At 42.5% G+C, this 25493-nt stretch overlaps 1 protein-coding gene across 4 annotated transcripts in view; it reads right to left on the reverse strand.

Moving 5' to 3' along the window:
• The window catches only part of ADAM12 (ADAM metallopeptidase domain 12), a 186625-nt gene that overhangs the window by 157636 nt on the left and 3496 nt on the right, over positions 1–25493 (reverse strand). For all 4 annotated transcript variants that reach the window (XM_083616864.1, XM_083616862.1, XM_083616863.1 and 1 more), the window contains one exon: positions 8114–8247. In XM_083616864.1, coding sequence (XP_083472990.1) covers positions 8114–8247 — 134 coding nt within the window. The remainder of the gene's footprint in view (positions 1–8113; positions 8248–25493) is intronic.

Here is a 25493-nt window from a genome sequence, read left to right on the forward strand (position 1 = left end):
ATCCGGGGGTGTGGATCTTGTCCGAAGCCTGGGGAGGGGCTAGGGCTATGCCACGACCCCATCAGGAACCTGGGGGATGCTTGAGTCGATCCACATCGGCGGGGCTCCCCCTACTGGTCATTTACCCTTACCAGACTCCCTGCAAGGCGGGCAGGAGTCAGATATAGTCGGTTCGGGTCCAATGCCTAAGCCAATACCGCTCACATTCTGTAACCAATAAAGTTGTGGCCTAAATTTTGCCCATTAACATTAACCTAAAATTCTGGGTCCTTGTGTCTTTATTCTCATGGGGGTGGCTTGGGGGTTTGACACGCAACTGATATGCCTCCCAGCAAAATAGGCTTAATAGTTAATCTTTAAACGAAGTTTTAGGGGGAAATACAACCTGCAGCAAATATGGAAAACTTCCCCACCACTAGGACTACACAATTATTTAAAACACGTTAATGTCTTAAATAATTTCTACTAAGACCAAACACGGAGCATTTCCCCTCAAACATTTCCTTTAATACTGGAAAGTAAAAAAGATGAAGTTAGAATGGATATTGGTGCAGGTACTATTCTAATCCTACCCTTCACTAATTTCTCCCGCCTCCCTCACCCTGCCAAATAACTGCAACTTTGAGAGGGGCATATATTTACAGTTAAGGAAAAGGCATAGGAGGAAAGAATTTAAACTCTCTCTCAAGGCTCTACCTTCCCTCTATTCAAAGCAGCTGCCTGGGCCCTCAGTCAACATATCTCATATCCATTATTGTTGGCCCTGAATTTAATGGGTTCTAATTCAAGGTGAACATTAAAAAAAGATTTGTGGTTTGGTACAGAAATCCGTGGGGGGCACCAGTGCCTTCCTTCCATGGATGCCGGTGGAAACTTAATATAAAAGCGAAGTTTCCACCAGTTCCCATGAAAGAAAGGCACTGATGCTCCGCATGGATTTCTGTACCAAACCACAAATCTTTTTTTAATGTTCACCTTGAATTGGAAGCAGTATGGGAAACAAATTAATGATATAAATACTTTATCATTGTTCTCAGAAAGGTCCTGTGCTGTAACCCTTTCAACAGACTACACTCACTAAATCTGAAATCTCTAAAGAATTATAAAAAGCACACCATCTGTTTCTAATTAAATGATCTAAAAATAGAATCAGGAAGATATCTAATACATAAGACATTGTGCTAGTTTGCTTAAGATCCCACATGTATGCCTATTTGGTGAATGTTGTATTTTAAAAGTTGGCAATTATCCCCCTGCCAATTAGGAAAGATAATGAAGGCTAACTGAATGCATGCAACCATATGTTTTCATAACAACTAAATCACCACATGCACTAAGACTTGTCTTCTAAAACTCAAAACATTACAAAATCTAATTCATCTATTAAATTCTATGCAAAATCATATGGAGCAGCTCTACTGAATGCACTGGGGCTTACTTCTCTGTAAATATAAATCAAGATTGTGCTGCGAGAAATTCTAATTGTACCATAAAAGGCTGTAGTCACCAATATGGTGCTTTCTGATACAACTGGAAACTTCTGGATCTTACAAAGCCTCAGAGGCCTATGGTCAGATGCAGTAAAACAGATCTGTCAGGGAACTGTCATCTGAGACGAAGGAGGTGAAAGGGCTCATGGAGGGTGAGAGAGACCACTCAGCGGAGGAGGGGACCAGCAGGGGGAGAAGTGGAGTTACAAGGGAAAGTGAGTCGGAGGGAGAGCTCAGAGATACTTCAAGCGGGAACAGTGGAGAGGTTTCAGGACCTCCCGTAGGCACACCCACTCCTCGGCGGAAACTGTCACGCCGAGAGTCCAGAAGACGCGTTTCCGTCAAGGAGCTTTTATGCTGGAAGAAATTCCGTAAACGCCCACTGTCCGATTCAACGAGCGATTGATGGAGCCATGCTTAAGGAGCTCCATCACAGACAGAGGTTTGGGGACTTAGCCAAGCTCTGAGGGATCAGGATTTTACGCACAAGCAGCTCACCATCCCATCACAGCAATCGGACAGTCCCTGAAAGCAGCTTGTGCAGAGAGGCATCATGAGCAACCCAGCTGGAGCCGGAGGAGCAGCAGGAGCTGGAGAAGGTCCAACTCTGGAAGAAAGGTGCAGAGTTTTGGAACTCCAGCTAGCAATGCAAACGGCGAGGCTAGAAGAAAGGAGGGCGCAGGATGCAGAAAAGGCAAAAGGCGCTACACTAGCAAGAAAGATGCCAGGAATGGTGCAGAAGTTTGGGGGGGACCCCAGGAACTACCAAGCCTTTAGGACAGAGATGCAGTATGCTCTTGAACTGCAGTTTAACGACTTTCCCGATGAGGCATCGCGAGTGGCGTTTGTGATTGGCCATCTCGAAGGAGGGGCGAGAGACTGGGTCCGGCCCCTGATGGCAGGGAATAGTGACATGCTGAAGGACGCGAGGAAGTTTTTTCGCGCCATGGATTTGATGTTTTCCAGCGAGATTGAACAGGGACTGGTGCGCAGACAATTGATGGCTTGCAAACAGGGGAGCCGATCGGTTCGTGAGTACTGGACTGAGTTTACAATGTTGATACATAAATTGGGGTGGGACCTATCGGCGGAACCCATTCAAATGCTCTTTGAAGAGGGGCTTTCTTCGGCGGTGAAAGACGAACTTTCCCGGGCGCCCAGGGCGGAGTCTATGGACCAGCTGACCAAATCAGCGTTGACCATTGGAGCGCGCCAGGAGGCAAGAGCCTTGGAGAAGCGGGAGGGGAAAGGAGAGCGTTGGAGGGATTTCCGCATTCCAGAGATTCCAGAACCCAGTTTCCCGCCCGGAGAGCCGATGGAAGTTGGAACAGCGCGCGCGCGCGCAGTTTCAAATCCCAGTGAAGGGAGGAAGAAGGAGGGAAAGAGCGCCAAGAAATGTTACCTCTGCCAGCAGCCAGGTCACTTTGCCAGAGTCTGCCCACAAAGAAAGGAATGGCAAGGGATGGCGGGAGCTGTTGGGGGGAAGGAGGAGGAAGTCCAGGAGCCAGTAAAAGCCAGCGCCTGTCTGCCGCTGTCAGGGCACTGCAGACAGGCCAAGGAGCAGTAAAAGTGCCCACTCCGGAACCTCCAAGACCAGCTCTAGTAATAGAGGTGCTGCTAGAGCTGGCAAACGGATACCCACTAAAGACCAAGGCGCTGTTGGACTCAGGCAGCTCCTGTAATTTTATGAGCAAGGAGTTTGCAGCTGAACACCAGATACAGACACTCCCTTTAAGCAACCCCCTGCAGGTCACCACGATCGATGGGAGGGAGCTGTTGGGGGGAGAAGTTAGCCTACAGACCGTCCCAATGGTTATGAGGGTGGCAAGGCACACTGAAAGGATAGCATTCAATGTAGCCACCCTGGGAGGGGCGCCAGTCATTTTGGGAATGAGCTGGCTAGCGTTGCATGACCCGCTAGTGGGCTGGCATCAGAGAGTGGTCTCCTTTGGGTCAGCACATTGCCTGGAACACTGCAAAGAGGGAAAGGTGCCAGAAGGGGCAAAAGCCTCTCTAGCAGGGATGGAAGTGGCGGACAAAGGGAAGGTGCCCAAACAATACGCTGACCTGAGCAAGGTCTTCAGCGAAAGGGAAGCAGATAAACTACCACCGCATAGAGACTTTGACTGCCAAATTAACCTGGTCCCTGGGGCCCAGCTCCCCGTGGGCAAGCTGTACGCCATGTCAGACAGGGAAATGCAGGAGTTGAGGGAGTTTATTGACAAAAACCTGAAGAGAGGTTTCATCAGAGAGTCCAGAGCGGTGGGGGGCAGCCCAGTGTTTTTTGTGGACAAAAAAAACACGGATAAACCGAGATTGATCGTGGACTACCGGCGGCTGAATGCCGTGTCAGAACCAGTGACTTTCCCCATGCCCAGAATTGATGACATTTTGACCAGGGTGAGGAAGGGAAAGATATTCACGAAACTGGACCTGAGAGGAGCGTACAACCTGATACGAATAAAGAAGGGGGATGAATGGAAGACAACGATGTTCACCCCCCTAGGGGCTTTCGAATATCTCGTTATGCCCTTTGGATTACAAGCAGGCTCCGCCTGTTTTCAATCGTTCATGAACCATGTACTGGGACCTTTGCTCTACAAGAATTGCGTGGCCTTTCTCGATGACGTGCTGATATATTCAGAGAATGAGGAGCAGCATGTAAAGGATGTCAGGGAAGTGCTGAGCCAGCTGCAAGCAAACCAGTTGTGGGTGAAATTGGAGAAGTGTCAGTTCCACGCCAAGGAGGTGGAATTCCTGGGGTACCGCCTATCAGACAAGGGATTAGCCATGGATCCAAGCAAGGTACAGGCGGTGCTGGAATGGAAGACACCAAAAACGAAAAAAGATGTGCAAAGGTTCTTAGGGTTTGGGAACTTTTACCGTAAATTCATCAAGAACTTTGCCCACTTAACGGCTCCCATCACGGACTGTCTGAGCAGCAAGAAGAAATTCGTTTGGACGGCGGAGGCGGAGCACGCTTTTGAGGAATTGAAAAAGGCATTCGCTTCGGAAGAACAGCTCCTGCATGTGGATTTACAAAAACCCATGAGAGTGGAAACTGATGCCTCAGACCGCGCGGTGGGGGCGGTGTTGCTTCAGCCAGGGAGCAATAAGTCGGAATGGAGACCGTGTGCCTTCTTTTCGCGTAAGCTGAACAAATCCGAGAGGAACTACACGGTATATGACCGAGAACTACTCGCCATTCACGAAGCGTTCCGGAGATGGAGACACTTACTAATTGGTGCACAGCATAAGGTACAAGTATGTACGGACCACAAGAATTTGGAGTATTGGAGAACGGCACGAGTGCTCAACCAACGACAAGTGAGATGGGCCCAGGAGTTCTCCAAATTCCATTTTGAAATCTGCTATGTGCCAGGTCCAGAAAACATCAGAGCGGACGCTCTCTCTCGCAAACCTGAATATTTGGAGGGGGAGGGAGCGCCAGAAGAGAGACATATTATCCCAGAGGACCACTGGGTGTGTGGTGCGGCCTGGGTGGGGCAAAGAGAACTGGTAGAGGGAACGGTAAATGATGAGTACGCCCAGGATAAGCTCAGAGGTTTAAGGGGAGAGGGAGAAGACCCCGGAGGTTTTGAAGAAAGAAACGGGGCATTGTATTACAAAGGGGCGCTATATATACCTGAAGGGGAATTGAGGGGGAGAGTACTCAAACAGCTGCACGACAATCCCACAGCGGGGCATTTTGGGCAACACAAGACCATGTGGTTGGTGACCAGGGAGTTTTGGTGGCCCAAGGTGAGGGAGGATGTACGGGAGTATGTGAGAAGGTGTGACCAATGCCAGAGAGCCAAAGGAGAAAGGCGGGCGCCAGCGGGGTATTTAGAACCGTTACCCACACCAGAACGACCGTGGGAGGCGGTGTCGATAGATTTTATGACTGATCTGCCCAAATCCCAGGGGAAAACCGCCATACTAGTCGTAGTAGACCAGTTAACTAAGATGGGTCACTTTGTAGCTTGCTCACATGCAGTCACGGCGGAAGAGACAGCAAAATTGTTTGTAGAACATATTTTTAGGCTGCATGGCGCCCCCTTGAGGCTGGTTTCCGACAGAGGGAAACAGTTCACGTCCAGATTCTGGAGGAAGCTTATGAGCTTGTTGCACGTAGAGGTCAACTTTTCGACTGCCAGGCACCCTGAGACCAATGGGCAGGCGGAGAGGGCAAACGGTATCCTTCAACAATACCTGAGGTGTTATGTCAATGACAGAGAAAACGATTGGGTCGAAAAGTTGGCACTAGCGGAATTTGCTTACAATAATGCAGAGAATGTGTCCACCGGGATGAGCCCCTTTATGGCTAATTATGGGTGCCACCCCAGGGCGTTTCCAGGGGAAGGAGGAGAGAGATGGAGTGTTCCGGCCGCTGAACTTTTTGTAGAAGAAATGGAAGCGATCCATCGTCAACTCCAACACAACTTAGAAAGGGCCAAAGAAGAATATAAGAGGCAGGCAGACAAGAGCAGAAGGGAAGGTGAAACAATTAGGGTGGGGAGTCGGGTCTGGCTATCAACCCAAGGGTTGCCGTTCAAGGGTAGTTGCAAGAAATTGAGACCCAAAAGATTGGGACCATTTGAGGTCATCCAACAGGTCAACCCAGTGGCTTTCAGACTCCGGTTACCGAACCACATGAAACTGCACCCAGTATTCCACAGGTCATTACTGTCACCATACAGGGGGGAAGGTGAAGGGGTATCCACACGGGGGCCAGCCATAGAAGAAAGGGAAAGCCGCAACTATGTGGCAGAAATCATCGACTCCAGGTGGAAGGGTAATCAGGTGGAGTATTTGGTCGCGTGGGAAGGGGAACCGGAGTCGGAAAACACCTGGGTGAAGGCAGAGGAGGTCCATGACGAGGTCTTGATCGAAACGTTCCACCAAAGGTTCCCCAGGAAACCTCAACCAGTAGCGAGGTTCCGGAGGGAGTACTTTGGCACCACCGACGATGAGGAGGAACTGGAGGGATTCAGGGAATCGGAGTTGGAAGAGGGTACAGACTCCGAGGAGGAGGAGTACTTGGAAACCGGGAACAGCGAAAGGTGGAGGGAAGTGTTCGAAACTTCGGAAGATGAGGGAGGTTCCTTCAGGGGTTTTGCTCCCTCGCCTCCCGCAGAGGAGGGGAGGGAAGGGGGTGAAGGGGGCCCTAGAGGGGAGGTGGATGTCAGGGAACTGTCATCTGAGACGAAGGAGGTGAAAGGGCTCATGGAGGGTGAGAGAGACCACTCAGCGGAGGAGGGGACCAGCAGGGGGAGAAGTGGAGTTACAAGGGAAAGTGAGTCGGAGGGAGAGCTCAGAGATACTTCAAGCGGGAACAGTGGAGAGGTTTCAGGACCTCCCGTAGGCACACCCACTCCTCGGCGGAAACTGTCACGCCGAGAGTCCAGAAGACGCGTTTCCGTCAAGGAGCTTTTATGCTGGAAGAAATTCCGTAAACGCCCACTGTCCGATTCAACGAGCGATTGATGGAGCCATGCTTAAGGAGCTCCATCACAGACAGAGGTTTGGGGACTTAGCCAAGCTCTGAGGGATCAGGATTTTACGCACAAGCAGCTCACCATCCCATCACAAGATCCTTCTGAAATTCCCTCTTCCAGTCAGCAACCCACCATCAAATCTATATCTCTATTTACTGAGCCACAACAATCATCTGGTGCTTTTCAGTGCTGTCATGGTACAAACATATAAATTCAACAAATGGATCCACATCAATCTTTGCCATTTTGACAAGGGATCACCTCAGAGCTACCTTCAAATCATTAGTTACCTCTTTGTCCACAGAAGTGCTTTGTGACTTCACAGGATGGCAACAAAGCCACCAAAGTAAAAAAAAAAAAAAGAAAAGAAAGAAAGAAAGCCATGAATATCCTTGGAGATCCAAGCCTTAGATCAAATGGATGGTGTTTTTAGAAGAACCCCATGTAAAATTATTCAAATTCAACAGAATCCATATAAATTCTGCTGAATCAGAGTTCAACCCAGACATCAAGGAAAAATAAAGTATGTGTGTGGGGGCACATACAACATCCTCTCAGAATTCCAATGTACTACCATACCCAGAAAAGCTGGTAACCTTTATAATGTCACAATTGGCCAATAAATGACTTTTGCAACTGGCAAAATCAACTGAATAAAGATTGGAAGCAAAAGTTGAGATTTTTTAGTCTAGTTATCTTATTTTCAACGGGCTTCTGTTTAATTCTACTAATCCATTGTTGATCACTTCTTTTTTTATAGCTATATTAAGTAACAGAACAAAATAATGCAGTTTAGATTTCTGTTTTAAACCACAAACATTCAGACAGAGAAAAATATAACAAAAGAGTCTCTATGGTCTTTTAAGTTGGGGGAAGCTCATATCTTCAAAAACCCTAGCTAACAAAAATGAATCAGTATCATGAGATGAAATCTAAACAATGAGTCACATTATGTGGTATCTCTCTCTATGGACTCTAAATAATTTAAGAGTATGATTCCATTTAGTAATACGTTTGTACACACAGAGAGAGAGAGAATATTGCAGGCTATCACTGCAATCCTGCATGCAGATGGGCTGTATTCTATGAGGTTATATAACAATAAACAGCCAAATGAATACATACCTTGGAATAAGAGCTTTTTAATGGTGTCCACTTTTCACTACTCAGGAGATAAGGGACTATTATTTCATAGTGTGCTGGTTGGTTCTTCGAAATCCACTGCCTAGAGAATTCCAGCTTGTGCTTTGCATCCCCTCCTAGAGGAAAAAATGGGGGGGGGATTAATGTTAACAAACATATTGCACATACTCTGCAAAATATTGCTAACTGAAATAAACTGAAAAGGTAAAACACCAATGTAATACTTCAAGATGTGATACACAAGTAAGGATCCACATGTGGAAGAAGGAATAGAAAGAGATCAACTTGAAATTGAAGGGAAAATGATAATGGAAGGTACTTTACACCTACGCAGTTGCTTCTTAAGACTGTGGTCCCTGGCACCCTTTCAGAAGATCCCTGAGGCTAAGGTAAGATATTAGAGTAAATGCCGAAAAGGCAGAGGTCTCCACTGCATGCTGTATAGGCACTCTGTTTTCAGTAACCATAGTTAAGATTAACAATAGTTTAGGGCTCAGATGATGCTAAACTGGGGTTTATCTAAAGTGTGTCTTATTTCCTCTTGCAGCTGCACTGGAGAAGGAAAGAAAGGGAATTACATGAGCCTGGGGAAAGCTTGGCTAATTCACATTACTGTTAAACCATTGTTTAGTGTTACATTAGAACAAAACCATCCTAGTATGGCAACACCACTAAAGATAAATAAATAGCAATTTCCTCTTATGTTCTTTCTTTTCCTTTACCAGAGTACCTGCTAGCCTACAATAAGGTTACATCTCAGTTATATAGCTCTTCACATGAGCATAGCCGGGGGGAGGGGGGAGGGGGAGGGGGGAGGGGGGAGCAGGTAGGGAGGCAGCTGCCGCCCCATAGATCAAGTAAAACAATAGAAATAATGAACTGAACCAATCATGTCAGTTCTGGGGGCCCCCACACAAGTCCTGCCCCCCCCCCAACAAAAACCCTGGCTACACCCATGGATCTTCACATTGATTTTGCACAAAGGGTTTAACCATTTTTATTTAAGACTTTGTATTAGCTTCCCTAAATATTTTTAAGATCTTTAACATTTTATTCTTCTCTGAATAAAACCCCACATTCGTGTGCCATTTCTACAAGCTATTTGAGTTTGTTTTTTCCCCTGCCATGGACATAATTATCAATTATATCAGTAGTTTCAAAATGTTTTATCCAGAACATGCAGGTCTCAGTGTATTTACAGTCCCTAGGTGTTCTAGATGCACATTAGCAAAAGAATCATCTCAAAAAGAGAAGATACAAGCTAACACAGTATGCACTGCAGAGCCAGATTATTAGCGCTATGTCAAAAAAGCAACTGGTTTCTGGCTTTTATTTCTTACTCCTAATTATACTAATTATAGCTGCCAGAGAAACAGCTCTAAAATGTAATAAAGCTCAGTGGGTCTCAAGTTACTCACTATGGGCTTGGTCCAGTCAAAGTTGCATACTTCTAGGTCAGAGAAATTTTAACAGGATCCTAATGAGATTTAAGTGTTTAACTTGGTTGGACTGCAGCCAAACTTCAGCTCTGTATTTTAGTAATGACAATCCATGAGATGATCCATTTATATGTAGTGTGAGATCTTAAAAGGGTGCAAACCAATCCTGGGCATGTTTACTCAGAAGTAAGTCCTACTGAGTTCAGTGGATTTAGTTCCTAGCATGTATCAGATTATAATCATTCTGCACCATCTGCAGCCCCTTGATCAGTTGCAAGAGAAGCCACATGTACAGCACATTACAATGACCAAATTATCCCTAGCTATGAAAGGGTGCAGCTGGAGAAAGGCACTCTTCACCACAGAGGCCTCCCAGGAAAATAGTTTCAAGAGCACCCTAAACGGCATTCCTGTTTCTTTAGAGGGAATATAACCCTATCTAGAACAGGCAAGGAAACCATTTACCCACAGTGTGTCTTTATCTTAGAAGGATTTAGTTGGTATTTATCTTGGAACTGAATTGATTTTACGTATGTGCTGTTGTTTTAAACTGTTTTTATATTTATAATTGTCTTTTGAAATTGTTCTTTAAAGGTGCAATTGTTTTTAACTGGTTTCATATATGTGGTGATACTGCAAATTGTTTCAGGATAGGAAACAATTCATTAATGAAACAAATAAATAAGTTTGGTATCGATCTGTTGGCCTTCATTCTCTACACAACTGCATCCAGGCACTGGTTCAGATTCTACACAGCATCTCCTGTCTCAGATTTAATGGGAAAACAAGAGCCGGGTATCATCAGCATACTGATGACAATGTGAACCAAGCTTCCTGATGACTGCTCCCAAAGGTTTCATATAAATGTTAAATAGAATTGCAGACATGACGGTGCCTGTCCAGCGTGAGACAGTTATGCCACTGAAGAGTCCCTGAATGTGAGGGAGATGTCATATCATTCCTAGAGGGGCAAGGCTACTACATCATCATCATTTATTATTTATACCCCGCACATCTGGCTGGGTTTCCCCAGCCACTCTGGGCAGCTCCCAACAGAATACAGTGGACACTCGGGTTGCGAACGTGATCTGTGCAGGATGCACATTCGCAACCTGCAGCGGCGCGTCTGCGCACGCGCGGGTTGCAATTTAGCGCTTCTGTGCATGCACGACCCCCAAAACCCGGAAGTAACCCATTCCAGAACTTCCAGGTTTCAGCGGGTCCGTAACCAGAAAAAACGCAATCTGAAGCCTCTGTAACCTGAGGTATGACTGTATTAAAAACACAATAAAACATCAAACATTAAAAACTTCCCTAAACAGGGCTGTCTTCAGATGTCTTCTAAAAGTCAGATAGTTGTTTATTTGGTACAGAGTGGGTGTGGTGTCATGAGTGTGCTCACACCACACTGTGCCCACACCACTCTGAGCTCCCTTGCTGCCTCTCCCCTTCCTCTGTTGGTAATGCCAGCAACATGCAGCACTGGGATGCCTGGAGAGCAATGCAGTCCCACCCAATGACTCTGAACAGAGCATAGGCTTAATCAGATTATCTCCATCAAATCAGTGCATGATCACCATCAAATCTCTCCAAGCCACATTTTATTTCTTGTCCCAATTAAACCTTCAACACAGATAGGAAGGAGTAGTTTGGCCATTTAAAACTGCTATTTTTTTCATACTGCTATGGAAGGGGGGGGGACTTTTCACACATCTTGTGCATGCATAGCATTACTTTTCTAAGCATAGCATGAAATGAAATCTACACAGTTTCGTATCAACCATGAGGAATCAAAACAGTGTCATCAAAGAAGGGTCAGGGGGGGAAATGCTACTAGCCTACTAATTAATACTATAAATATTTAACTGCAAATTCTTGAAAATAACATCTGAATTCTTCCAGGAAGAAAGGATCATTGTCCAGGTAAAATAAAAAGTGAAACTTGACAAAAAAAAATTCATGAAAAAGTAGATTTTGTCAATGTGTGTGCAAAATTCTTTTCAGCTCATTAGAGCAGTCACAACTATTTAAAATTAAATGACTTCATTTTTATACCAACTACTTTACAAGATTCATAAATGTTAAGCCACCATGGAAAACTTCATAAACTTTTATCTTAAAAAGCAAAATATTTCTCTCTGCAATTTTTTTTTCAGTGCTGAATTTATTAATGTGCAACATTTATTAACGCTTAATAAATGGGTGAGTGTGTGTGGAGAAGACAGATAGAAATCTTGGGAGACCAAATGATACCTTTGCTTCAATGTTAGCTAATTTACTAATGCTAGAAAAAACATTTAACTCTGAAGCACTGGGAAGAAATAGAAGGATTTCAACAGAACCAAATATATGATACTAAATATATGACAAAACTGAAACAATACAGCCCAACTTTAGTTAGAAGTTAGGTAATGTTATCTCACTTTCTTTTGGTGCACGTGGAATTTTAAACTTTACAGAGCTCTTGAGGCAGCTGTGCAATGGTTAAAAACAGACATAGGCAAACTCAGCCCTCCAGATGTTTTGGGACTACAACTCCCATCATCCCTGACCACTGGTCCTGTTAGCTAGGGATGATGGGAGTTGTAGTCCCAAAACATCTGGAGGGCCGAGTTTGCCTATGTCTCGTTAAAAGCATGTATGCATCAACTGAAGTTGGACCATTTAAGATTTCTCCAACATTACTATTAACTATTCTCTAAAATGAACACAGCACAACAGTCTCAAGATGGGCTGGGCATATTCCATTCCATTCCATTCCATTCCAACTGAGGGCTTTTGTTCATGGGACAAGAAGCCTAGCAACCAGTCAAGTGCCAAAGACCCTCCAGATGTTGTTAGACTATGCAAATAACATCGTGCACTCATCACGTGCTACCGTTTACCACACAGAGTACTGCAATCATGCTTTCTATCTCCATGCACTACTCTCTGACATGGGAAGACAAGGATTAAAATATCCAGACACTCAGCCCATTTAGATGTTCCTACTTTGGTATAGCGCAATTGCTGTGCTGAGGATCTTTACATCTGCCCAGGGCTTTTTTTCCACCCAGAACTCACCAGATCTCAGTTCCAGCACCTCTCAGATGGGTGGCATTGCCATTATAAGAGAACAAGGGAGTCATTCATGGTGCATTCTGGCAAATTCCGCCCCCCCCCCGAAAAACAGCACTGCATCTGCCTATATGTGTAGAACAATGTTTAAAAACTAGCTTTACATTTGAGGCTTCTTCTTAGGTGATCCATTATGACTGAGTAGTAATGGTCCTTTTTGTCTTCCTGCAACCACATACAAGAAGTGGGGGACCTGTGGCATATGTTGTTGGACTCCAAATCTCATCATCCTAGTAGCAGATGGCGCTACACCCAGCTCCCAATCCCCTCACCCTTCCTGGTAAGCAGCAGTGACTGTCGAAAAGTCAGGATGGTCAGAGTTGTAGTCTAACAACATTTGAATGGCCACGGGTTCACCACTCTTGCTATAATAGCTTCACTATAACCAGCTGTAAGGCTGATTGATAAAATACAGGTCCTTCTTTGCAGTATTTGATGGGTCATTATTTCAGCCATGAAGACGAGCACATCTCTAAACCAACTGCATCTAGAAGTAAAAACAGGATATAGGCTTTGTCTTACAATTAGGGCAGAATCTGACAGCTTTGGCTTCCTCATCAGGTAACAACAGATCCAGTTTTAGCTGTAAGACAACCATGTTCCTGTTTGCAAATAAGTAGGACTGGGCTTCCTATAGAAGAATTATACTGAACCTGTAAACCTTTTCAGATATAGAGTGTTAACTGTGCAAAAGAGTATGCTAAAGACAGGGGAACATACCGTATAAATAGGGCATTCTCATACTGATAAATTATTTGAAAAGGGGGAAATGGACAAAACATTTCAGAGAGAGATAGCATTTGTATGAGAGAGGGATGCATGCCAGTATGAAACAAGGGCTGTGAATTGCCTAAAGAGACACAAAGGAAGTTGTGTCAGCTAGACAGAATCACACAGGAAATCAAAACAGGATTCACAGCAACTTACTTAAAAAAAGGGGATGCAGATAGATGTCAAAGGGTCAAGGCAAGAAATGAAGAGTAACTTATACAATTCAAACAATGCCGAATGTATATTCTTAATTCTTTTCTATGTTTGAGATACGGAAGGCAGAAAAGCTTGTTATAAACACAGGAGAACCTACATTGTGTAAGAAACAAACAGGAAATGAGATGTAAGCATATGGGGAAACAAAAGATAATAAGCTTCTGGATGTTCACTCATATGGCTGCGTTCCAAAATGTCTGCCTACATTTAGTTCAGTGCATAAACACTACAACCACCAAATATATGCTCTCTCTGGTTCTGTTTTTTCTTTAAATATTTATAGCCCCACCTTCATCTATTGATATTGGGACAGGGTAAAAAATAATCAATATAATAATCTACCACACAACAATAAAACACATTATCAGAACAAATGAAGACAGATAAAGCAACAGAAAGGTTATCAATCAGCAACTTAGAAACCTTAAAATGTTATTGGTCATGACCCAACCCATTGCTGTTACACAATTACTGGTTGGCATCTCTGTGAACAGTGCATCAATCACTGCAACTTATTTACAAAAAGGTACTGTGATTTGGGGGGCAATGCCCTAATACTTTGCACATGGCCCAGCACTGTACTATTGAGAATTAATCACAGTTAGAGCCCAGTTGCTCCAGCTGAGTATCAAGCTAATTTTACCTAAATTAATAATTATAATTTATTTGCTGGTACATTTGTAAATATAAAATTATAGCTTATGGCAAGCTTTACATTAGATTGAAAGTGGCAAGGCAGACTTTTCCCCATCTTACTGAGCCTTTTAAAGCTTTGGGTTTTCATCCTTTTTAATCAGTACATTTATTTTCCTTTTTCAATCAAATATTTCTTAATTATAACCCATTTAAATGTAGCACAGGCATTAATGTCATGTGTCTTTAAGATCTTTGGAAGAGCTCCTGCTTGTTGTTCCATGTCCGCCAGATAGTCACTTGGTGACAATATGGAAGTGGGCCTTCTCGGTGGTTGCACCCACTCTGTGGAATGTCCTCTCTCAGGCAATTTGTGAGGCAGAGACAGTAATTCCTTTTAAATGCTCCTTAAAAACTTAAGTTTATACAGACTTTCCTGGTCCCTGACTCTTACTTATTAATGTTTTTGCACACTGCTCAGCTTTTATTTAAGAAATATGGTTGCATTTTGTTTTTGTCTATTTTTATTCAGTTTTTAGGAAATGCTATTTGTTGCTTTAAAGTTTTTATTATAGTAAGACGTATAAAAATCATAAGTGTGAAACTTTTTTTAAAAAAATTCAGTGTGCACTGAAAGTAGCTCCTTTCAATCATATAGTACCCCTTTATTTTTTGCTCAAACATAATGAAAATACTTCCTACCAATCATTGGTCAGATATAGATGGAAAGCATTTTATTCTTCTCAGCTCACAAGCCTTCAGAGGAGTATGAGCTCAAATGATAACAATCTTCAATATACTACAACGCTTTTATTATTACTTCTTTTGCTTCCATAACATCATGAAAGGAAAGACTTAATGCTGCCATGGAAGTAAACAACACAGGGAAAAAGAACTTTTATTTTTACTCACAGAAAGGGAAAGAGAAGCCTTTGTTGAGAGATAAACAATATGGAAAATTGTGGAGGAATTAACACTTGCTGCCCTCTAAAGAAATAGATGTATTTAATAATCACAAACATTTAACATTATTAATAAAATATCAGTCTGTCAGAATATTCTGCTTGGCGAAAATGTGGGCAGCATGATTTTATTTATTTATTTATCTACCACTTGAGTCTCAAAAACCTCAAAGCAATTTACAAAAAGAATTTTAAAAAATGAAATTATCATTAAAAATAGGTAAAAATGACTATTTAAAACATTCAAAAATAATTAAATTCAAAAATAAGCTAAAAAAAGAACCCAATTAAAACACACATCAACATTCTACATATCTGAACATGCTTGGCTAAACAGAAATGTTCAGAAGGAGCATTATATGGCACCTGTAACAATGCTAGAGTTTCACAGATTGAAATGGTCAAGTGGGCATAGATGGGGTAGGGCGATCTTGCAGGTAAACTGGTCCCAAATTGTTAACGGGGTACCATCTACAATGCAGAATTATCAATCAAACACTGACAGGGGAATAACAGTCAAGGACACTTGCATTTGAAAAAGAATACACCCATCTAGAACAATAGGCAACTTTTCCAGTTTATGGAAAACCCACATAAAGCTTGTGATTTCTGTTTTATTTTATTTTACCATGGCTCTGAAACTACTCAGATGACCACATTAGAGGATGGCATCAGCTTCCTCGATCATTCCTAGTGCTTCGTTCCACACACAAAAAGATGAAGCCTATGTTTCCACCTTAGATTTGCAGATTTGATCATTGAACTACAACATCTCCTATGCAATGCAGAGACTTTCTAAAACAAAAAGGAATACAGTGGTCAAGTGGATACTCTATGCAGATGACCCCTTCCCAAGAGCTATGCTCCTAAATTCTGGATCAGTATTAAGGTTAGAAGTCATCAGCAGGTTCCTCATTTTCCTGAAGGCAGGACAGCTAAATCTCATTAACTCCTGACCACAGCTACCTCCTTACAATCTAGAAGCACACCACAAGCAGTATGACCCAACGTAAAATAGCCATATCCACAATCTCAACAGTCCACTCAAAAAATGCAATTGGCATCCTATCTAGACTAGGCTGTGGTTTCTTCAGCCCTATTCCATTCATTACTGACCTCAACGGGCATTCTGAAAATCTAACCAATATCTGTACAAGTTATCCATGCAGAGAAGTTTACAAAGATAAAGGGGCTGCAATGCTGGCACTACTTCCAGCTTTTAGAAAATGAGTATCTATCAAATAGCGTCTTTGAGAATAGCTAGAATGATCTGCTAAAAATGTTAAGTCCTATTCAGTGTTAGGGACGCGGGTGGCGCTGTGGGTTAAACCACAGAGCCTAGGACTTGCTGATCAGGTCAGCGGTTCGAATCCACATGACAGGGTGAGCTCCCATTGCTCGGTCCCTGCTCCTGCCAACCTAGCAGTTTGAAAGCACGTCAAAGTGCAAGTAGATAAATAGGTACCGCTCTGGCAGGAAGGTAAACGGCGTTTCCGTGTGCTGCTCTGGTTCACCAGAAGCAGCTTAGTCATGCTGGCCACATGACCTGGAAGCTGTCTGCGGACAAACGCCGGCTCCCTCGGCCTATAGAGCGAGATGAGCGCGCAACCCCAGAGTTGGTCACGACTGGACCTAATGGTCAGGGGTCCCTTTACCTTTTATTCAGTGTTATGTATATACAGTACAAGTCTTACTGAATCCTACAAAGGGAATAAAGTGTACCCTTTCTTCCACAAAACATTTATTCAACAGCACATCCTGCTGCTTCCTTTTCTTTCTTTTTAATCTTAATTCCAGCTTATCTTGTTCATTTACATCATGTATTTTTCTTCTCTACAAAATTAATAGTCATGTAACATTTTTTTAGAACATTAAAGATCAGCTAAGGCCTTTGATGAGCCTGAGGACAAAACAGCAGCTAGATGACTCCATGCTTTTCTGAAATTAATTCAGTGCCTTCTGCTTCTAATCAAAATGTATCCTCTCTCTAACTTGACAGGGCTGCCAGCTTCAAACTAATCTACATGGAGGTTTGTTGCATGTCCATTTGATCTTTTGCATTGCTTAGATTCATAAGACATAACTACTCGAATGAGAAGGATGAGTTTCAAGTATTACTGACCCTTTAGCTAAGCAGCTAAAAGAAACTTTGCTACATTGCAGTTCAAAGAAATATTCAGTGTCATCACTTCCTTTTCAGTGAATCACTTCCTTCTGAGCTACAATGTACTGATAAAAAACCCGCAAGACAAAATATGCCTTCAATATGAATTCAGATCTCCAGGGCCTGATGAGCTTCTCCCAAGGGTACTAAAGGAGGTTGCAGGTGTAATCTCCGGCCTGTGTAGACTGGAGGTGGGCAAATGTTATTCCCATCTTTAAAAGGGGGATAAAAGAAGACCCAGGTAACATCAGCTTGACATCAACACCAGGAAAGGACCTAGAACAGACAATTAAATTGTTGTTCTGTGAGCACTTAGAAAAGGATGTTGTGGTTACTAAGACCCAGTATGGGTTTCTCAAAAACAAGTCATGCCAGAGGAATCTCATTTCTTTTTTTGATAGAGTTGCAAGCTTGGCGGATCAGGGGAAAGCTGTGGACATGGTGTATCTTGATTTCAGTAATGCTTCTGACAAAGTCCCCCATGCTATTCTTGTGGAGAAACTGGTAGAATGTGGGCTGGATGAGGTAGCTTTTAGGTGGACTTTTAGCTGGTTCACTGACCAAACCCAAATAGTGCTCACTAATGGTTCCTCATCATCCTGGAAAAAAAGTGACAAATGGAGCCCCACAAAGTTCTGTCCTGAGCCCGTTGTTGTTCAATGTCTTTATAAGCGACTTGGAATAGGAATTGAGGGGGTGCTCATTAAATTAGCAAACTGGGAGGTGTAGCTAATGACACAGAAGAGACAATTTGAATTTAACAAATTGGAGGAGATCTGGACCAAAACTAACAAAATGAAATTCAATAGCTACAAATGTAAGGTTGTACACTTAGGCAGGAAGAACCAGCTGCACAAAAATAAGATGGGAGACACCTGACTTGCCTGTAGTACGTGTGAAAAGGATCTAGAGGTCTTAGTAGACCACAAACGTAACATGAAGCAACAGTGTGATGCAGCAGCAAAAAAAAAAAAAAAAAAAAAAAGGCTAATGCTAGTCTAGGCTACATCAACAGAAGTATAGTGCCCTAATCAAGGGAAGCAATAGTTCCACTCTGCTCTGCCTTGGTCAGACCACACATGGAGTACTATGTCCAGTTCTGGCTGTTACTAACAAAGATATTGACAAGCTTGAATGTGCGCAGAGGGGAGCAACCAATATGATCAAGGGTCTAGAAACCCAAGCCTTATGAGGAACAGTTGTGGGAGTTGGGTATGTTTAGCCTGGATAAGAGGAGATTGAGAGGATAGAAGAAGATAGCCATCTTCAAATATCTAAAAAGCTATCACATGGAAGATGGAGCAAGCTTGTTTTCTCCTGCTGTGAAGTGTAGGACCTAAACCTATGGCTTCAAGTTACGAGAAAGAAGATGCCAACTAAACATCAAGAAGAACCTTGAAGGTAAGAGCTGTTTGAGAGTGGAATGGACTCCATCAGAAGGTGGTGGACTTTCCTTCCTTGAGGTTTTTAAACAGAGGTTGGATGGCCATCTGTCATGGGTACTTTATCTGAGATTTCAGCATTGCTGGGGGTTGGACTAGATGACCCATGAGGTTCCTTCCAACTCTACAAATTTATGATTCTACGATTTTATAATCTCAAGACTGCTAACTTTACTACTTGGCTAGCTGAATACACTGCTATATTGAGAAGGGATTAAACAGCCTTTCATAAATATAATAGTACCCATTGTAGCACATGCTTCCTTAACAGTTGGGTCTTCTTAATATTTCAGCTTCTGTGGTATAACCTTTGGAAGCCTGCAGTTCTGTACACAATAAAGTGCTTCATTCTGGGAGCCATATGACTCCATCAGTCATTCAAGCATATGTTTGGTGCAGCTTGAAAGAGCAGAACTTATATAAGTCAAATATTTCAAAGCTGACTGTATCTTTAAAAATACCTGGTTTATATGTCAATATAGTATCTCTATAAACCTTTCATTTCTTGTATATTGGCTTGACCCACACTTTCTTGGTATGGGTCTGAGCCGTTCCCCCCTTGCTCCCATGGAAAACCCACTCCTTAGTGCTAAACAGGAGAAAACATAAATCTGGAGAAAACCTGTATTGCTGTTTACTCCAACTGAGTGCTAAGAGCAGTTTTCCCACTAGGGGAAAGTAGAGGGACAATAGGAAGTGTGGGTGAGCCCTGAGAAGGGAAATGGCAAAATGTAATGGCAAAATACAGATAAATTTGAGGGGCTTTTTACTATAAGATGAAGCAGCCAGGTAAGCAGCTGGTGATTAGAAATGGGAAAGAAATTCAGTTCCATTCACATGTGAAGGTGAACCTACCTAACTCATACTTTCTGAAACTATATGTGAAACAAAACACAGACATCTTTAAAAACTTCCATTTCTCCAAATTTTGCAATGCAGTTCTCCAGCCAAGCAATGTGTGCAAAAATGCATCTATTACTGGAAATAATGTACATTCCATTTTGGCGATGGTAACACTGGTTTAAGGAGCCATTTGGTGCCTAGCTTATATATCTGATTTTTTAACACTGTATAGTAAGCTGCTTTGAGTTACCTTGGTTAAAAAAGCGGCCAATAAATTTAATATATATAATATATAGGTACAAAGGGCTTAATTCACAGCTATGAGAACAAAGGATGGCATGAAAAGTCATAGACACAATACCACTGTAAATTTTGTAACTATATTATGTGACCAACATCTCATTTTGATCAGTTTTACAAAGATAAAACAGTGTTCCTCCTTATATTTCCCCCCCAGTTTCTACCAAAAAGCACCTTGAGAACTAATACATAGGGATTAGTCCTTGCATCTGCGGCTAGTAATAAATAGAACAACTCAAATACTTCCAGCTCCTGCCTGCTTGCATGTTCATTTCACTTAATGCAGTGTCAAGACAAAGAGCTGGAGGATTACTCATTCAATATTTTTGTGTTTTGCATCATATCACCATTCAGATGGCGCGATGTTCACATTGTAATTTAATCTTTCACAGATAAGCAGCCATAAGCGGGGTATTTTGCTACATTCAATCAGCTCATATTTTGAAAGGGACACAAATATAAAAACACATACACCACAACAAATTGAGGACACTACCAGAAAAAGTTTCAAATATGTGCCTGATTAGGATCTTTTGTGTAACTGCTGGCAACAGATGCAAGAGGCATTTTTGCCAAGTTCCACATTCAGATCTGTATGCCTTGCTGTATGCTATCAGCCAGCACAATTAACAGGCCATGGAGTATTCCACTTGTTGCCATATTAGATCATATATTTTGGAGAAGAAAAAATGTGTTTATCCAATCTATGGTTTCATTGTACTGTATTTTCAGATACACAAACAGTAAATTCAAGTCGTCCTCATTCTTACTCAAGTTCTGGGCCAGAAATGACACTGAAATGAAGTCATTTTAATAGCACCATGCTTTTGAAGCATTGAAGATGATAGCTAAAGTCTTAATGGATTTTTTAAAAAACACAAAGTGCACATATTTTAAATATTTTGCATGGTAGATTTGACATGCTATGAAAATAGCTGACAGCACAATCCTATACAAGTCCACCCAGAAGTAAGCCCCATTGAATTCAATGGCCCTTACTCCCAGAAAGTAGGAATAGAACTGCAGACTAACAATGCATGTTTACTTATAAGAAAGATTTAATGCATCAAACAGGCCTTAGTGAGTGTGCCTAGTATTCTGTCTCAAATTATTATCAATATTTTGTAATCATATGACATTCATTTATGCTTTTATATCCAACATTTCCTTCAAAGAGCTCAAGTAGCTGCTCTCCTGCCCTCCATATTATCCTCTCAACAACCCTGTGAGGTTCGTTAGGCTGAGGGATGGTGACTGGCCCAAGGTAACACAGCGAGTTTCATGGCTGAGTGGGGATTCGAACCCTAGACTCCCAGGTCTAGGGTCCAGCACCCAAACTGCTATACCACACTGACTTTCAGTCATTACAAAAATAATTTCTACTCTCAGTTTGGTCCCAAATTTTTCAAAGCCACACTGGTTCATTGCAAACCAAGGGCATATAACTAATTATAATTGCCTTAATCTAAATTGGATTCTATCCACAAAATAGGATTGCCTTATTCCAGTCGACCTCAGACCCCTGTCTCTTTAATATTCAGACATCTCCCTTTCCTGCCACACATCAGAGTTCCTTCCTTCCTCCAGAGTATATGTCATCAATGCACCACTGGCAATACAGTGGTACCTCTGGTTACGGATTTAATTCGTTTCCGGATGCCGTGCGCATCCCGAAAAATCCGTAACTAGAGGCACTGCTTCTGTGCACGTGTGCAATGTGATAGAGCACTTCTGCGCATGCGGCAAAACCTGGAAGTATACACTTCTGGGTTTGCCGCGGCCGTAACCTGAAGATTCCAAACCTGGAGGTTATGCAACACGAGGTACCACTGTAAATAAATTTCTGGCAGTAGTACTATCAGGACTAGCAAGTGAGACAAGGTACAGAAATGCGGGACCAACAATTTGATTTGAGGACTCTCCTAGAGATGGAGAAAAAGAAACGCCCAGGCTTCAATATAGGAGCCTTCAAGGGACCAAAGGCCAAAGGCCAGTATAATTTGGAGACAATCGAATTTGAGCGGCAATTTGAGCGACTTTCACCTTGACACTTTCTGAATCGCTGGTCTCATATCACATCAGATGTGATGAACTCCAAACTCCCTAGTTTCCCACCATTTCATTATTTCTTGCAGTTGTATATTACAAAACAAAGATTTAAAATATTGCAAAATGGCGTGCAACCTTCCAAGTTCTCCCTAACTCTCCATTGGGCTAGATCAGTGATGGCCAAACTTGGCCCTCCAGCTATTTTTGGACTACAACTCCCACCATCCCGAGCTAACAGGACCAGTGGTCAGGGATGGTGGGAATTGTAGTCTCAAAACAACTGGAGGGCCAAGTTTGGCCATCACTGGGCTAGATGGTAAACAATCCATAGGCAGGGGCGGGGGCAGGGAAGTTTGCTAATACTTCAAGTTGTGAAGTCTGCAACTATTCACACAGGCAACCAGGAAAAGCACACGGGTTCTTTGATAGGTGGGAAGGAGCAGAACTAGTCCCTGGGTCAGTTCTAGTTTTTGTGGTTTTAGAGATGGTGAGGCAGCCATTACTATGTTTCTTCTTCCTGGCAGTCCTTGGTGCAACCTAATATCTGAAAAGCACTTAAAAGAGCTTTGTCTGGATGTCTGCTACCTCCTCTCACATTGTAACTGTGACCAGATACATACCCCATAGCTTTGACACAAGTCAGCAAACTTTCTTCTTCTTCCCTCTCCTTCCTTCCCCATTCTGTTTATTTATCTAGCTGGTGAAGAATTATAGAGAATTTGCAAGCTTGCAAATTATTTTGTGATGTTTTGGTTGGATTTTTTGTTACTGGCCTATAAGGCTAACTTTGCTTTTTTGCATACTTTTAAATAACGCATAAATCTCCTATTTTGAAGGTCTGTTGCAATACACATAGATGCGAATGAACAATGAATTAGGCCATGTGCTTGCCTGTGACTAAGTGCAAGCTTCAATCATTCAGGGAAGGCTGTGGGCAGAATTCCTGCATTGCAGGGGGTTGGACTAGATGACCCCTGGAGACCCTTCCAACTCTACAATTCTATGATTCTATGATACTTCATACCAAACAAATCATGTTGCATGGAATGTAGATAGGTAAAGCATATGTAATGGACTTCATAATATAAAATCGAATGAAACAAATTTTTATAACATGGCTTACTCAATGACTACAGAAGGTCATTTCAATAAAATTAAGGCAGAATTCATCCTCAGTAATGAGGAACGTTTCAAATACAGAAGCTTGGGTTTATCTCAGTTTTTTATTTGTAGTTGTTGGGTCCATCTGGTTCTGGGATGGCAAGATCAGTATCTGTCTGCAATTCTATATGTTCTGTGTTTTAGTTCAATACATTATTTGTACTGTAATTATTGTATTAATTGCAGCTGAGACAAGTACCCTAACAGATTATCCAAAACTGGCTTTGACTTTAAAGTACACATAACATTTGGAATGGGGCAGTCCAAAGAAACAAACAGACCTGATATGCGATATAAGAGAGAAGAAGAAGAAGAAGAGTTTGGATTTGATATCCCGCCTTTCACTCCCTTTTAAGGAGTCTCAAAGCGGCTAACATTCTCCTTTCCCTTCCTCCCCCACAACAAGCACTCTGTGAGGTGTGTGGGGCTGAGAGACTTCAAAGAAGTGTGACTGGCCCAAGGTCAACCAGCAGCTACATGTGGAGGAGCGGAGACTCGAACCCGGTTCTCCAGATTACGAGACTACTGCTCTTAACCACTACACCACACTGGCTGAATAAGTTGCCTACAAAAAGCAGTATAGGGTTTTGGTTTTTTTTGCTATTCATCTAAGTTCTTAAACACTCTCTCAGAGCTATTTAAATTCATTACATAAACACTTGGGCAGTTAAGCACTCATAAAATTGCTTTGTGAAGTGCCTACCCTACATTCACAGTAACCCATTTTATGCTTTAATATCTCAGGTGTATAATTTTTCTCCTTAAACTAACACAAATACCATGCCGATCATATTATGGATCCTGTGTGCCAAGTATTTAGCCTAGAAGCAGCATAATTCAGTACAGAGGTACACTGTGAGTCAAATCCCACAAGCATGTGCGCTTGACAAGAGCTAGAGAATGTCACTTTAAGTTTTGCATCTATCAGCACGGTGGGTCACAGATGGCCTTCATCAACTCATATCATTATCCCGTTATTTATTTATTTAAAACACCCCTATGCTGCATTTAATTTTTTTAAAAAATGAAAGCTGGTTCACAATTACAAAACTAATTCAATAAAATCAACACTAAAAAAAGACTACAGCAACCTCCACAGTAGCCAGGAAAACTACAAGCTAAGTATCATTAACCAGCAACTGCTTGGCAAACAAGGTTATTTTAACAAATGCCAAAAACACACCACCATTGGGACTTGCCTTATTTCAGTTGGCACCTATGGGTGGTGGTGAAGGTTCTGTTCCATGCAAAAGCCCAGTTTTAGCACACTGCAATACTGTACACGCCTTCCTGAAAATAAGTGTAAATGAACTCAGTGGGGGCTACTTCCAACATGTATAGGACTACATTGTTTAATCTGAATTAGAGCTCTGCAGCTCTATTATACTGAGAAAATATTCCAAGGGGAAGGTTCCAAACACTGGTTGCATTCACATGCAACAGTAAGCTATAGTACAACAAGCAAATGAACAAGCCATGTATTGTTCACCCAAACTTGTTTCTTCCACAGCAGGCTGAGCACCTGGCGTGATGTGATCAAACAAACCATGGTTAAGCATAGCTGCTGGGTTCAGACATGACACCAAACCATCATTAAAACAAGCCATGGTTCATAAGCCAACAATAAAACATTGCTCATATTGTGCTTTTGTTTCCAGAAAACAAAGCATAGTTAATATACTGGGCTGGGTTCAGATAGTCAAACAAATCTCACTTTAACTAAACCAGGGGTGGCTAACCCATGGCCCAAGTCCACTGCCCACCCCAACTGATTTTAGGTGATCCATGAAGCCCAGCCAACCACCAAATAATTTGGTTACCTTTCCCCTCCCCCCCAAAATTAACAAATATCCAGCAGGTGGCATCATTGTGCCTCCACTGTTGTGGTCACTGCTGATGTGGGAATGGGGATGTCACCTCTTTTTAGCTTCTTTCTCTGTTGCACCAGTCTTAAAAGGTGAGTGCACTTGTTAGAACATCTCTGGAAGGCTGATGAAACTGGAAGAAATGTTTCTTAATGCTTCCTGTCAAATACCTTCTGACAATTGTGCCATACCATAGGAAGAAGGACATTTTCAAAGGTAAGAGGTGGCTCTGTTTCTTCCTCCCTAGGGAACTGCTAGAACAGGAGACTCTCCTCCTACTCTAGCACTGCCCTGGAGAATGAAAATCCTGTTTTCTGTGTGGCTGTATCTGCTCCTGAGTCCGTCCCACTCCATCTGTTCTGTGTGAATGTGCATGTGTGCGGGCTCATCTTGTCTGCTT

This window comes from Podarcis filfolensis (genome assembly GCF_964270895.1).
Source record: "Podarcis filfolensis genome assembly, chromosome: 5".
In the NCBI taxonomy this organism is placed as follows: Eukaryota; Metazoa; Chordata; class Lepidosauria; order Squamata; family Lacertidae; genus Podarcis; species Podarcis filfolensis.